This window comes from Pelophylax lessonae, assembly GCF_965119305.1.
Source record: "Pelophylax lessonae genome assembly, chromosome: 6".
Taxonomy (NCBI): Eukaryota; Metazoa; Chordata; class Amphibia; order Anura; family Ranidae; genus Pelophylax; species Pelophylax lessonae.
Window position 1 is genome coordinate 311364435 of NC_138773.1, and position 15903 is coordinate 311380337.

Consider the following 15903-nt stretch of genomic DNA (forward strand, 5'->3'; position numbering starts at 1 on the left):
AAGTGACGTGGCACATGACAAGCTGCATTCGGTGACAAGTGACATGGCACGTGACAAGCTGCATCTGGTGGCAGGTGAAGTGGCAAGTGACAAGCTTCATCTGAAGGCAGGTGACATGGCAAGTGACAAGCTGCATCTGAAGGCAGGTGACATGGCAAGTGACAAGCTGCATTCAGTGGAAGGTGACGTGGCAAGTGACAATCCGCATCTGGTGGCAAGTGACGTGGCAAGTGACAAGCTGCATCTGGTGGCAAGTAACAAGCTGTATCTGAAGGCAGGTGATGTAACAAGCTGCATCTGGTGGCAAGTAACATGGCACATGACAATCTGCATCTGGTGGCAAGTGACCTGGCAAGTGACAAGCTGCATCTGGCGGCATGTGACGTGGCAAGTGACAAGCTGCATCTGGTGGCAAGTGACAAGCTGCATCTGAAGGCAGGTGACATGGCACGTGACAAGCTGCATCTGGTGGCAGGTGATGTGGCAAGTGACAAGCTGCATCTGGTGGCATGTGACGTGGCAAGTGATAAGCTGCATCTGAAGGCAGGTGACATGGCAAGTGACAAGCTGCATTCAGTGGCAGGTGACTTGGTAAGTGACAAGCTGCATCTGGTGGCAGGTGACGTGGCAAGTGACAAGCTGCATCTGAAGGCAAGTGACGTGGCAAGTGACAAGCTGCATGTGTTGGCAGGTGACGTGGCAAATGATAAGCTGCATCTGGTGGCAAGTGACGTGACAAGTGACAAGCTGCAACTGGTGGCAGGTGAAGTGGCAAGTGACAAGCTGCAACTGGCGGCAAGTGACGTGGCAAGTGACAAGCCGCATTCGGTGGCAGGTGACGTGACAAGCTGAATCTGAAGGCAGGTGACATGGCAAGTGACAAGCTGCATTCAGTGGCAGGTGACGTGGCAAGTGACAAGCTGCATCTGAAGGCAGATGACGTGGCAAATAACAAGCTGAGTCTGAAGGCAGGTGAGGTGGCAAGTGACAAGCTGCATTCGGTGGCAGGTGACGTGGCAAGTGACGAGCTGCATTCGGTGGCAGGTGACGTGGCAAGTGACAAGCTGCATCTGGTGGCAAGTAACGTGGCACGTGACAAGCTGCATCTGGTGGCAAGTGACGTGGCACATGACAAGCTGCATTCGGTGACAAGTGACATGGCACGTGACAAGCTGCATCTGGTGGCAGGTGACGTGGCAAGTGACAAGCTTCATCTGAAGGCAGGTGACATGGCAAGTGACAAGCTGCATCTGAAGGCAGGTGACATGGCAAGTGACAAGCTGCATTCAGTGGAAGGTGACGTGGCAAGTGACAATCCGCATCTGGTGGCAAGTGACGTGGCAAGTGACAAGCTGCATCTGGTGGCAAGTAACAAGCTGTATCTGAAGGCAGGTGATGTAACAAGCTGCATCTGGTGGCAAGTAACATGGCACGTGACAATCTGCATCTGGAGGCAAGTGACCTGGCAAGTGACAAGCTGCATCTGGCGGCATGTGACGTGGCAAGTGACAAGCTGCATCTGGTGGCAAGTGACAAGCTGTATCTGAAGGCAGGTGACATGGCACGTGACAAGCTGCATCTGGTGGCAGGTGATGTGGCAAGTGACAAGCTGCATCTGGTGGCATGTGACGTGGCAAGTGATAAGCTGCATCTGAAGGCAGGTGACATGGCAAGTGACAAGCTGCATTCAGTGGCAGGTGACTTGGTAAGTGACAAGCTGCATCTGGTGGCAGGTGACGTGGCAAGTGACAAGCTGCATCTGAAGGCAAGTGACGTGGCAAGTGACAAGCTGCATGTGTTGGCAGGTGACGTGGCAAATGATAAGCTGCATCTGGTGGCAAGTGACGTGACAAGTGACAAGCTGCAACTGGTGGCAGGTGAAGTGGCAAGTGACAAGCTGCAACTGGCGGCAAGTGACGTGGCAAGTGACAAGCCGCATTCGGTGGCAGGTGACGTGACAAGCTGAATCTGAAGGCAGGTGACATGGCAAGTGACAAGCTGCATTCAGTGGCAGGTGACGTGGCAAGTGACAAGCTGCATCTGAAGGCAGATGACGTGGCAAATGACAAGCTGAATCTGAAGGCAGGTGAGGTGGCAAGTGACAAGCTGCATTCGGTGGCAGGTGACGTGGCAAGTGACAAGCTGCATTCGGTGGCAGGTGACGTGGCAAGTGACAAGCTGCATCTGGTGGCAGGCAAGGATGGTATGTGGCACGCTCAGGGCTCCCACTGATTCTGCATTATGTTGAGTTGAACGATTTCATTTCATATTACAATGTAATAATAGAAATAATGCTCTTCAATCATCCGGACATCATATCAGCCATGGTGCCGTGATGATTGAAGCGCCAACACCAGCCACTGCCCCGACTAATTGCCCGCAAAAAAAAAAAATCGCCCCAAAGGCCTTGGCATCATTTTCTTCCATGCAGCCGGTCTCTGGTGCAAAACTGCTGTAGCGCATTAGGAGATCCGTGGGGAGATAACAAAGGTCTCCCGTGAAGTTGATAAAAGTGTTAAGACCGCCGCCACTTCATCACTGTGGTTGGCAGGTCACACTATTCTTCCCTACCTCCTCCGCCCTGAGAGGAAGTGGCATCATTTTAATAGGTCACTTCCTCCCAGCCACATATGAGGGAAGAATAGTGACTCTCCGGTATACTCCTACCCTTTTTGTTTTGTTTTGTGGCGTTTTTTTACGCCTTTCACACATATTTCTTACTAGGGATGTATCTTTGAGCAGTGGCAGCTGGTGCATTAGGGCCCCCCCCCCCCGTATCCATGCGTCTGGCCCCCCCCCCCCAATCTACACGCACGGCGCTGGACGCATGGATTCCAATGTTTTTTTTTTTTTGGAAGCACGTGATTACAGCCAGAGACTCTAATAGGCTTCAAATAAAGGTGGGCTCGGGGCGCAGAACACTGCGCCCTGAGCCCGCCCATTTGTATGACAATAGCGAATGAATATTCGCTATTGTCACACGGATCCTCCTCCTGGCCAATTGTCTCCCGATTGGCCGAAAGGCGAAGCCATGCCATTGGCCAAGGTGGAGGAGAAGGAGGTAGGACTCGAGGAGATGGGAGGACTTGAGGAGACTGCATAGAAGCCGCCGCCGCCGCCTGCCTGCCCTTCACGGTGAGTGAGCCGGTGACGGGGGGGGGCGTTTGTGGTGTGTGGGCTGGTGTCGTCCGTGGGGGGGGGTATGGTGTGCGGGCTGGTGTGGTCGGGGGGGGGGTATAGTGTGGTCCGGGGGGGGTATGGTGTGGTCCGTCTAAAGCCCCCCCCCCCGTCCCATGGAGCACCAGCCGCCACTGTCTTTGAGTACTTACTTTTGTTTTTTTTCCCGTATTAATTTTTGCATCACCCAATTTGAGTAAAACTGAAGATTTTGTAATCTAAGTTCTATTATAAAGCCTCATTATAACGTTATTACAGCGGCTGTTTTTGGCGTCCGATGTTTTTTTCTGCAGCCAGTAAACTCCCAGCATGTTCTCCTATGTCTCCATGCACACACAGGCTGATATCAGCAGTTTTTGGCAGGGGCGTTTTCTGGCTGGAAAAAACCCCCAGAACCAGTGGGATTTAAAGTGGTTGTAAACCCCCAGGTAGTGTTTATACCTATAGGTAGGTCTATGATAAGGGTTACCTATAGATACTGTAAACATCTTCTAAACTTGCACCGTTTAGGAGATATTTACATTGCATGCAGCCAATGACGTCATTGGCGCATGCGCTCTGAAGGAACGGCCGCCCGTGCCGTTCCTTCAGAGCCCTGTGCCATGAACGGCGGCTCCCACGCGCATGCGCAGGAGTGAAGTCATAGCAGCTCCGGGATATCAGATGGCCGGAGGACGTGAACCCGGAAGGAAGATGGCTGAACATGTTGGCCGTGTTACCGCTGAGTGGGCGGCACTGAGGGGGGCTTTGTTCTAAGGTAAGTATTTCAAAATGAGCTAGTATGTGACTGTATTACAACCTCTTTAACCACTTCTTGACCAGGAGGATTTGCCCCCTTAATGAACAGGCCATTTTTTGCGATTCGGCACTGCGTTATCATAGAGTGAACCACACGAGACATTGCACAGCAAAATGCACCACACGACGCATTCCACAGCAGAGTTCACCACACGACTCATTGCACAGCAGAGTCCAGCACCACACAATGCATTGCACAGCAGAGTCCAGCACCACACAATGCATTGCACAGCAGAGTGCACCACAGGAGGCATTGCACAGCAGAGTGCACCACACAATGCATTGCACAGCAGAGTGCACCACACAACGCATTGCATAGAGTGCACCACACGACGCATTGCATAGAGTGCACCACATGGCGCATTGCACAGCAGAGTGCAGCACCACACGACACATTGCATAGAGTGCATCACACAAGGCATTGCACAGCAGAGTGCACCACACAACACATTGCATAGAGTGCACCACACAACGCATAGCATAGAGTGCACCACGTAACGCATTGCACAGCAGAGTGTCCCACATGACACATTGCATAGAGTGCCCCACATGACACATTGCACAGCACAGTGCACCACTTGAAGCATTGCATAGCACAGTGCACCACACGATGCATTGCACAGCAAAGTGCACCACATGAGGCATTGCACAGCACAGTGCACCACACAGGGGAATTCCACAGCACAGTGTACCACACGACACATTGCACAGCACAGTGCACCAGATAAGGCATTGCACAGCACAGTGCACTACATGAGGCATTGCACAGCACAGTGCACCACATGAGGCATTGCACAGGACAGTGCACTACATGAGGCATTGCACAGCACAGCGCACCACATGAGGCATTGCACAGCACAGTGCACCACATGAGGCATTGCAGAGCACAGTGCACCACATGAGGCATTGCAGAGCACAGTGCACCACACGAGGCATTGCACAGCACAGTGCACCACACGAGGCATTGCACAGGACAGTGCACTACATGAGGCATTGCACAGCACAGTGCACTACATGAGGCATTGCACAGCACAGTGCACCACATGAGGCATTGCAGAGCACAGTTCACCACACGAGGCATTGCACAGCACAGTGCACCACACGAGGCATTGCACAGGACAGTGCACTACATGAGGCATTGCACAGCACAGTGTACTACATGAGGCATTGCACAGCACAGTGCACCACATGAGGCATTGCAGAGCACAGTGCACCACACGAAGCATTGCACAGCACAGTGCACCACAAGAGGCATTGCACAGCACAGTGCACCACACGATGCATTGCACAGCACAGTGCACCACACGAGGCATTTCACAGCACAGTGCACCACACGAGGCATTGCACAGCACAGTGCACCACACGATGCATTGCACAGCACAGTGCACCACACGAGGCATTGCACAGCACAGTGCACCACATGACGCATTGCACAGCACAGTGCACCACATGACGCATTGCACAGCACAGTGCATCACACGATGCATTGCACAGCACAGTGTACCACACGAGGCATTGCACAGCACAGTGCACCACACGATGCATTGCACAGCACAGTGCACCACACGATGCATTGCACAGCACAGTGCACCACACGAGGCATTGCACAGCACAGTGCATCACACGAGGCATTGCACAGCACAGTGCACCACACGATGCATTGCAGTGCGCTGTGTTGCTTAAAAAAAAAAGTGAGGTGCATTTTTTTCATCCGCTATAATGAATGGCCCAGCTTGCAGTAACGCTTCTGCTTTAAAGCAACGGACGCTAAAGTATGAATGGGCCCTCCATCAGTAACACAAAAACCACAGACTGAAAAAGATCAGTCATAGATCTCTATATCAGCCCGGCTTTTCCAAGAGGCCAGGACAAAAACTTCTCCCTCTTCTAGGAAGCTGAGCCCTGTGATAGTGGAACTACAAGTTCCAGCAAGCCTGCAGCCTCGCAGCAGCTGCCTGACTCCGATTCACAGGAAAACAAAGCGCTGTTTGTGCGCTGATATGTCTGAACCTGCCCAGATGACAGGCTTGCCGCTACAATGCTACGACTAATTAAAAAATGAAAATAAATAAACATGGCGTCACAGCCCCCCATCGCCGCGAGCCTCCGTCCTACAGAACAGAAAACCGCATTGTCTATACATTGATACCGACCGAGGAGACGCATTTCCAGGGACATAAAAAGTGCACTATTCATACCCCAAGCTCAATCTTCTGCCTATAGATCATATACAAGGTATACATATATATATTTACCTGTGTATATACAGTATCTCACAAAAGTCAGTACACCCCTCACATTTTTTGTAAATATTTTATTCTATCTTTTCATGTGACAACACTGAAGAAATGACACTTTGCTACAATGTAAAGTAGTGAGTGTACAGCTTGTATAACAGTGTAAATTTGCTGTCCCCTCAAAATAACTCAACACACAGCTATTAATGTCTAAACCGCTGGCAACAAAAGTGAGTACATCCCTAAGTGACAATGTCCAAATTGGGCCCAATTAGCCATTTTCCCTCCCCGGTGTCTTGTGATTCGTTAGTGTTACAAGGTCTCAGGTGTGAATGGGGAGCAGGTGTGATAAATTTGGTGTTATCGCTCTCACTCTCTCATACTGGTCACTGGAAGTTCAACATGGCTCCTCATGGCAAAGAACTCTCTGAGGATCTGAAAAAAAGAATTGTTGCTCTACATAAAGATGGGCTAGGCTATAAGAAGATTGCCAAGACCCTGAAACTGAGATGCAGCACGGTGGCCAAGACCATACAGCGGTTTAACAGGACAGGATCCCCTTAGAACAGACCTCACCATGGTCAACCAAAGAAGTTAAGTGAATGTGCAGGCCACATTCATTGAACAATCCAATCCATAAAAAGTCACCCCCCTCAGTTTAAAGAAGCTCGACCTCTTCCACAGATCCACTGTAAATACAGTGTAACCAATGTGCACGCAAGGAGGGTAGAGCTACTTCCGACGCGTTTTTCCTGTCCAGCTTCCTGGGTGATGAGGGTTCAAATTGGCGAAACGCATCGGAAGTTGGCATGATTGTTGGCATGATTGGCTAGGTTCATACAATATCACACTGTTATACAAGCTTTACACTCACTACTTTACATTGTAGCAAAGTGTCATTTCTTTAGTGTTGTCACATGAAAAGATATAATAAAATATTTACAAAAATGTTAGGGGTGTACTCACTTTTGTGAGATACTGTGTGTATATATATATATATATATATATATATATATATATATATATATATATATATATATTTACACACAAACACACTTATATACTCCTTATAGATTATATACAAGGTATACAGTATATACTTATATTACACACAGGGCACAATCATATTCTTATAGATCAGGGGTGCCCGAACTTTATAAACAAAGCGCCAGTTTACTTTCTCTCAAAGTCTAGGGGGGCTGGACTGTGGCCAGTGAAGGAGGAAAATGTCCTGGCAACAGTGGGAGTAAATAATCAATGGTTGATATCAATGGGAGGAATAGTGCCCCATCATTGGTGTCAGTGGGAGGAATAGTGCCCCATCATTGGTGTCAGTGGGAGGAATAGTGCCCCATCATTGGTGTCAGTGGGAGGAATAGTGCCCCATCATTTGTGTCAGTGGGAGGAATAGTGCCCCATCATTGGTGTCAGTGAGAAGAATAGTGCCCCATCATTGGTATCAGTGGGAGGAATAGTGCCCATCATTGGTGCCAGTGGGAAGAATAGTGCCCCATCATTGGTATCAGTGGGAGGAATAGTGCCCCATCATTGGTGTCAGTGGGAAGAATAGTGCCCCATCATTGGTGTCAGTGGGAGGAATAGTGCCCCATCATTGGTGCCAGTGGGAAGAATAGTGCCCCATCATTGGTGCCAGTGGGAAGAATAGTGCCCCATCATTGGTGCCAGTGGAAAGAATAGTGCCCCATCATTGGTGTCAGTGGGAGGAATAGCGCCCCATCATGGATGTCAGTGGGAAAAATAGTGCCCCATCATTGGTGTCAGTGGGAGGAATAGTGCGCCATCATTGGTGTCAGTGGGAGGAATAGTGCCCCTTCTCAGTGTCCGTGGCAGGAACTATGCCCCGCTGTTGCTGACAGTGGGAGGGAATAATGTCTCCAGGGCCAGATACAGGCATGAAAAGTTTGGAGACCACTGTTATAGATCATATACAATATTTATAATAGAGTTTATACCTGGAGCACAATCATATCTTTATAGAGTATATACAATGTATACATACATATGTGATACAGTGTATACCCGGCCGGAGCACTATCAATCCTAATATAACATTTTACACTGTAAAGTTGGGATCGCACTGTTGCGGTGCAGTAACACATACATTGTTGCCTGCGTATCAGCGTGTGTCGTGGTGCCATTTATTCTTAATAGCACCTAACCAGCACACTTGTGTTGCTGAGCATTGCAGTGCACAGTAACACACTAACATGCATTGTTGCGAGCTGCGTCACGAGAAATAGCGCCACAGGCATCCATTCAAAATGAACAAGCGGCAGAACTCGCATATTCACAATGTGAATCCAACCTCAAGGCTGGCCAGAGACGGGCAGATATTTCCCTGGGGAACGATGAGTGACGGAAACAATTGCCCATCCTCTATCAGACTGCATCCTTCCTGAATTGCTTGGCGATGGTGTCATCCTGACGTTTGAATTGAGACATTGGGGGAGATTTACTAATACTGGAGAGTGCAAAATCTGGTGCAGCTGTGCATGGTAGCCAATCAGCTTCCAGTTTTTTTTTGTCAAAGCTAAAGGCCCCTTTCACACGGGCTTTCCAATCAGGTCCGTGTGTCAGTTTTTCAGGCTGACCTGATCGGACCCTCCATTCACCCTTATAGGACAGCGGATGTCTGCAGTGACATGTCCGCTGACACCCGCCACTATCCGATCCGATCCTGTCCGTGAAATCCAGACGGATGGAAACCCTATTAATCCATCCGTCTGGCAGATCAGATCAGATCGGGTGGGATCGGATGGGATCGGATGAAAACAGACAGGTGGTCCGTTTTCATCCGATTTCCCCAGAGAGGAGAGCGGGGATCTGACAGGTCCCTCTCTGCACAGTGAGCGAAGACCAATCTGTCACCCACCTGCTCAGAGGGGATCAGAGGAGCGATCCCTGCTGAGCTAGCGGAGTCAGCCGGGCGGAACGCCCATGTGAAAGGACCCTAACTGAACAAGCTGACGTAAGAAGCTGATTGGCTACCATGCAGAGCTGCACCAGATTTTGCACTCTCCAGTTTTATTAAATCAAACCCATTTACGCCCAGATACATGCTAAGAATAAAATCTTGGGGAATCTGAAAATCATCATCACTATCATTATCAATCTCATTACATTATGTGAAAGTCTATTGCCATAGTACAATACATAAAAGCATACATATCAGAGATTACAGATTTTTATAGATATAGATTTTTATAGAGATATAGAGATTATAGATATATATATAGATTCTTATAGAGATATAGAGATTTAGATATATATAGATGTAGAATTTTATAGAGATAGAGAGAGAGATAGATAGATAAATAGATTATTTTTGTATTTTTGTTTTTTTAAATAAATATTTTCTTTTTTATATATAAGGCTACATTCACACCTGAGCGTAGCGTTTTTCGCGCGTTTTTTACCGCGATTTTTGCGGCGTTTTTTTACCGCGATTTTACTGCGATTTTTACCGCGATTTTTGTGCAGGCGTTTTTAGATTGAATAGAGATCAATGGAAAACGCCTGTAATCTGCCCAAAAAGAAGCTCATGTACTTTTTTGAGCGTTGGGCGTTTTGTATACAGCGTCAAAACGCTCAGATGTGAACAGGGGCCATTGAAATGAATAGGATTTGTCTTGTTGGGCGTTTTGAGAGCTGATCCTAGAGCAGAAAAACGCCCCAAAAACGCCCCAAAACGCCTAGATGTGAACGGAGCCTTAAACATCACGGCTCTTGCACCTGGGTGTTAAAACACAGTGTCTTTACCAGGGCCGCTGATAGGGGGGGGACCACCAGCCCTCTTGTAGGGGGCCCCGAGCACACAGGGGGGCCCACACAGAGAGGGGGATTTGTGATCGACAACAATTACAGAAATCTTCCTCCAGCACCTGAATCTGATCTGTCCCTCTCCCTGCTATCAGCTTTTATCTGCTGAGAAAGAGACAGTCGTCCCTCACTAATCCCCCTCCCTGTGTGGGCCCCCCCCCCCAGCACTTATCTCTGCTCAGGAGTTTATTTGTAAATTGTAACTTTGTTTCTCTCTCTCTGTCTCTCTGATCACTGAGCTCCAACTGTCCAGCCTGCATATTTTTCTCATCTCATCTTCTTTTTTATTTAACATAGTTTTTTGTGTCTGATAATAGTGATTTTGTTGTAATTTTAGCTAAATATATCTTTAATATTTTCTTGAGGGGGCCCTGCCAGGTAGTCTGTACGGGGCCCCACGATTTCTAACAGCAGCCCTGGTCTTTACACTGTTTTCGCAAATGCACCCATGTTGCATGTATCCTACACGTGTGTAAATACGCGTTTAGCTCAATAAAAAAAAAACATGTAATAATTTGCATTACTGGCCAGTATTTTATGAGCAGGTACATTTACCAACTCCCATCCCCCCCCCCCCCCCCCCGAATAGTAGAATATATTACAGCTAGAAAAATTTTAAGACTTTTAATTTTAAGCATATAAACACACGTAATTTACAAACTGTACCTGCATTTTTGTTTATTTTTTTTTTTTTGCAGGAATTTTTCTGCCTGAATTTCCAGCGCTCATACATCAGTATCATGTGCAAGAACCAATGTATTCAGCACTTTGCTCTTTTTTTTTTTTAATTAACTATTTTTTTTTATATATAAAACATTAGCGCTCTTGCACATGGGTGTTAAAACACAGGCTGCAGCAGCTTTACATTGCATGTGCAAATGCACCCATGTGCATGTATCTTACATGTCTGTAAATACGCGTTTAGCTCAATTTAAAAAGAAAATGTAATATTTTGCGTTATTGGTCAGTATTTTTTGAGCAGGTACATTTACCAACCTCCATCCCCCCCGAATAGTAGAATATATTACAGCTAGAAGAATTGTAAGAATTTTAATTTTAAGCAAGTAAACACGTGTAATTTACAAACTGTACCTGCATTTCTTTTTATTTTTTTTTAATTTTACACAGGAATTTTCTGCCTGAATTTCCAGCGCTCATACATCAGTATCATGTGCAAGAACCAATGTATTCAGCAGTTTGCTCTTTTTTTTTTCTTTTGTATTTATTTTTTTTAATAATTATTATTATTTTTTTAATATAAAACATTAGCGCTCTCGCACATGGGTGTTAAAACACAGGCTGCAGTGTCTTTACACTGCATGTGCAAATGCACCCATGTGCATGTATCCTACACGTGTGTAAATACGCGTTCAGCTCAATAAAAAAAAATGTAATAATTTGCGTTACTAGTCAGTATTTTATGAGCAGGTACATTTACCAACCCCCACCCTGAATATTAAAATAAATTGCAGCTAGGAGAATTTTTAGAATTCTAATTTTAAGTACATAAACACGCAAATGCACCCATGTGCATGTATCCTACATGTGTGTAAATACACGTTTAGTTCAATAAAAAAATAAAAAAATAAATAATAAGGAATAATTTACGTTACTGGTCAGTATTTTATGAGCAGGTACATTTACCAACCCCCACCCTGAATATTAAAATAAATGGCAGCTAGAAGAATTTTTAGAATTTTAATTTTAAGCACATAAACACGCAAATGCACCCATGTACATGTATCCTACACGTGTGTAAATACGCATTTAGCTCAATAAAAAAAATAAAAATAATAAATAAATAAATAATAAGGAATATTTTGCGTTACTGGTCAGTATTTTATGAGCAGGTACATTTACCAACCCCCACCCCGAATATGAAAATAAATTGCAGCTATAAGAATTTTTAGAATTTTAATTTTAAGCACATAAACACGCAAATGCACCCATGTGCATGTATCCTACATGTGTGTAAATACGCGTTTAGCTCAATAAAAAAATAAATAAATAATAAGGAATAATTTGCGTTACTGGTCAGTATTTTATGAGCAGGTACATTTACCAACCCCCCATCCCGAATATTAAAATAAATTGCAGCTAGAAGAATTTTTGGAATTTAAATTTTAAGCACATAAACACGCATAATAAACAAACTGTTCTTGCATTTTTATTTTTATTTTATTTTTTGCGCAGGAATTTTATTTTTTTCTTCCTGAGTTTCCAGCGCTCATACACCTGTATCATGTGCAAGAACCAATGTATTCAGCACTTTGCTCTTACGTAAATATTCCACAATATTTTAGAAGAACGCCATATTTACTAAACAAAGTCATCAATAGATCCTCTGTAATATAATAAAACACACGCAGTTGTATAATAAAAACAGGACGTGTCCCAAAAAAAAAAAAACACAAAATATTTGCAATTTAAAGAATCGGCCATAGAAAGCGATCACTCCATGGATCGGACTAAACGAATATGGGAATCAAATCCCGCCTGCTATTATCGCAGAGTAAGCAGCGGTGGAAAATCATTTTTTTTATGCCCCTTCTTATCCACATCTACAGCAGAAAGTTTTATGGATTTCCCCCCCCCCGGCAATAATTACTCAAAAATGTCACTCCTCCGTTATCAATTCTTTAGTTGCAACAACAATTCAGACAGACAAACTTTCAGAAAGGTGAATCCTCCTTTAGGCTCTATTCACAATTGTGCAATTTGTCATGCAACTTTGGACATCAAAGTCGCATGACAAGTCGCTCCCCGCGTTTTCCAATGATAACCATTCATATATGTGCGACTTAAAGTTGCAGCGACTTAAAAGTAGTTCATGCGCTACTTTGGTTTGACTTTCATGCACCTTGAGGGCCATAGACTTCAATGTTAACCCTCAGAAGTTGCATGGAAGCCGTACCTGAATGTATACAATGCAACAGTTGTCCATTATCACTGGTCAAAGCCAAAGCCGTATCCAAGTTGCACCCATCCAAAGTTGCGTCAAAGTCGGCGCAACTTCGCAGTCGCACCAAGTGTGCATGGAGCCTTGAACTTTTTTAAAGGAATATTTAATTAAATAGCGAGGACTCAATGCTACTTTAGAATGTGAAGTGATGATTGGATCCTCAGGCTTGGGAGGGGGGTCAGTGCTGGGACAAGGTCATCTACCGCCCAGGGAAAAGGTGCCAAACAGCCCTATGAGGTGTCAGCAAAAATCACCTTCCCCCCCCACCCTCAATTTGAGCACTAATTTTCACACTAACCCCATAAATTCCCTTGACAAACCAAAATTCTCCCCAAATTAAAATGTACCCCCTTCCATAAGAAATACCCCCTCCTAGCCCAAATTCACTGTCCCTTAAATGTCACCTCTGAGCATAAATCCTCTGCCCCCCCCCCCTCCAAATCCCCAACTCCCAGCACAAATTCCCCCCAAATTCCTTCTCCTAGCACTAATACTCTCCCCCCCCCCCCAAATTTCCCCTCCTAGCAGACATTCCCCCCCAATCATTCCTACTAGCACAGCCCCCCCCCCCTCCAAAATCCCCCCTTCCTAAAATAAATCCCCTCTCCTAATACAAATCCTCTGCCTCTTAAATTTCCCCTCTGAGCATAAATCCTCTCCCCCCTCCAAATCCCAGCACAAATCCCCCCCCCCCCCCAATCCCTTCTCCTAGCACTAATCCTCCCCACCCCCCAATCATCCCTCCTAGCACTAATTAGCCCCCCACATTTCTCCTCCTAGCACAAATTCCCCCAATCATCCTTACTAGTACAGCTCCCCGCCCCCAATCCCCCTTCCTAATAGAAATCCCCCTCTCCTAGTACAAATCCTCTGCTTTCTAAGTTTCCCCTCTGAGCATGAATCCTCTCCCCCCCCCCCCCTCCAAATCTCCAAATTTCAGCACAAATCCCCCCCAAATCCCTTCTCCTAGCACTAATCCTCCCCACCCCCCAAATCCCCCCCCCCAGCACAAATTCCACCCAATCATCCCTCCTAGCACTGACCCCCCCCCCCAAATTTCCCCTCCTTGCACAAATCCCCCCCCAAATCCCCCTAACAGAAATCCCCTCAATCATCCCTACTAGCACAGCTCCTCCCCCCCCCCCAAATCCCCCTTCCTAACAGAAATCCCCCCTCCTAATACAAATCATCTGCTCCTCAAATTTCCCTCTGAGCATAAATTCCCCCCCCCTCCCAAATCTCCAAATCCCAGAACATATTCCCCCCAAATCCTTTCTCCAGCACTAATTCGCCCACCCAAATTTCTCCTCCTAACACAAATTCCCCCCAACCATCACTACTAGCACATCTCCCCCCCCCCCATATCCCCCTTCCTAACAGAAATCCCCCCTCCTAGTACAAATCCTTTGCTCCTCAAATCACCCCTCAGAGCATAAATCCCCCCCCCCTCCAAATCCCCAACTCCCAGCACAAATTCCCCCCAAATCCCTTCTCCCAGCACAAAACCTCCCAATCATCCCTACTAGCACAGCTCCCCCCCCCCCCCCCCCCGAAATCCCCCTTCCTAACAGAAACCCCCTCCCCTCCTAGTACAAATCCTCTATTCCTCAAATTTCCACTCTGAGCACAAAATCTCTCCCCCCCCCCCTCCAAATCCCAAACTTCCAGCACACATTCCCCCAAAATCTCTTCTCCTAGCACTAATGCTCCTCTCCAAATTTCCCCTTCTAGCACAAATACCCCCCTACCCCCCTAGTATAGCTCCCCCCCCCCAAATCCCCCTTCCAAACAGAAATCCACCCTCCTAGTACAAATCCCCCCCCCCCCCCCCATCCAAATCACCCCTTCTAGCACAACCCCCCCCCCCCCCCGAATCCCCACTGTGCCCAGGGCAGACGCCCCCCCCCCCACCCCATGTCCCGGAAGGGGGTCAGTGTTCCAGGTTTAATAGATTGTAGGGATGGGGACACTGAAGGGAGCAAAGAGTCATCCCTGAGATACAACAAGTGTGAGATACAATGTAACAAGTGTGAGATACAATGTAACAAGTGTGATACAATGTAACAAGTGTGAGATACAATGTAACAAGTGTACAATGTGGAAGTGGGGGGTGTGTGATCTTACCTTGCTGAGGAGCCTCCTCTTCTCCTCCATGCTGATGGATTCATATTGGGGGTCTGCAGACATCTGAAGGGGCTCCTCTTCACAGCAGATGAAGCTCACGGTGCATCCCATGCAGCCAGCAGAGGTAGCGGTGGGGCTCACCTGTCCCACTCCCCACAGGTAAAGGCTGGAGCAGAGCTGGGGGGGGGGGGTGCAGAGGGGAGGCTCAGCGCCCAGCCTGGAGGCTCCCCATAGCTGAGGACTGTCACAGGCAAGGATGATGGAGACCAAAGCAGTTTGGAGAGTGGAGGGAGAGGAGGAGGAGGAGGAGAAGGGGGGGGGGGGGACTATGGAAGTTGCTTGTTTTTCCCTCTCTGCTCCTCCTCCTCCCCTGTGCTCTGTTCAGGAAGTCACAGAGATGTTCACAGACCTGACATTGCAGGAACACACCTCTGTGCACGCTGCAGCCCCCCCAGCCCTGCACTGGTCCTAAATAATTCCCTCCCTCCCCCTTTTCTCCATCACTCACCCCCCTTTGGGTCTGATGACCTACCTGGCCAGGAACAATGTACCAGTTTGTAGAGGAAAAAGTCAGACCTCTTCGCACTCCAGTTTCACATGGTACTAGGTGATCCTTTGGGGGGGGTCACTCCGTTGCGTTTCAGGTGTGCAACAATTCACTGAAAGTGCATGAAAATTAGTAACCGTAAGGCTAGATTTACGCTTGTGCTCGTTGGGAGCGCCCACAAGATTGCACACGTTCCCTGCATGCACAGAAACTCGCTG

General features: G+C 47.2%; 1 protein-coding gene across 4 annotated transcripts in view; it reads right to left on the bottom strand.

The window, feature by feature from the left end:
- TNS1 (tensin 1) overlaps positions 1-15308 on the bottom strand; it is an 805414-nt gene extending 790106 nt beyond the window's left edge. For 3 of the 4 annotated variants that reach the window (XM_082260250.1, XM_082260249.1, XM_082260247.1), the window contains exon 1: positions 15139-15308. In XM_082260250.1, the coding sequence (XP_082116376.1) occupies positions 15139-15249 (111 nt within the window). In that variant the 5' untranslated portion in view covers positions 15250-15308. The remainder of the gene's footprint in view (positions 1-15138) is intronic. The other variant, XM_082260251.1, reaches the window with a different exon arrangement.
- Positions 15309-15903: the final 595 nt, after the last annotated feature.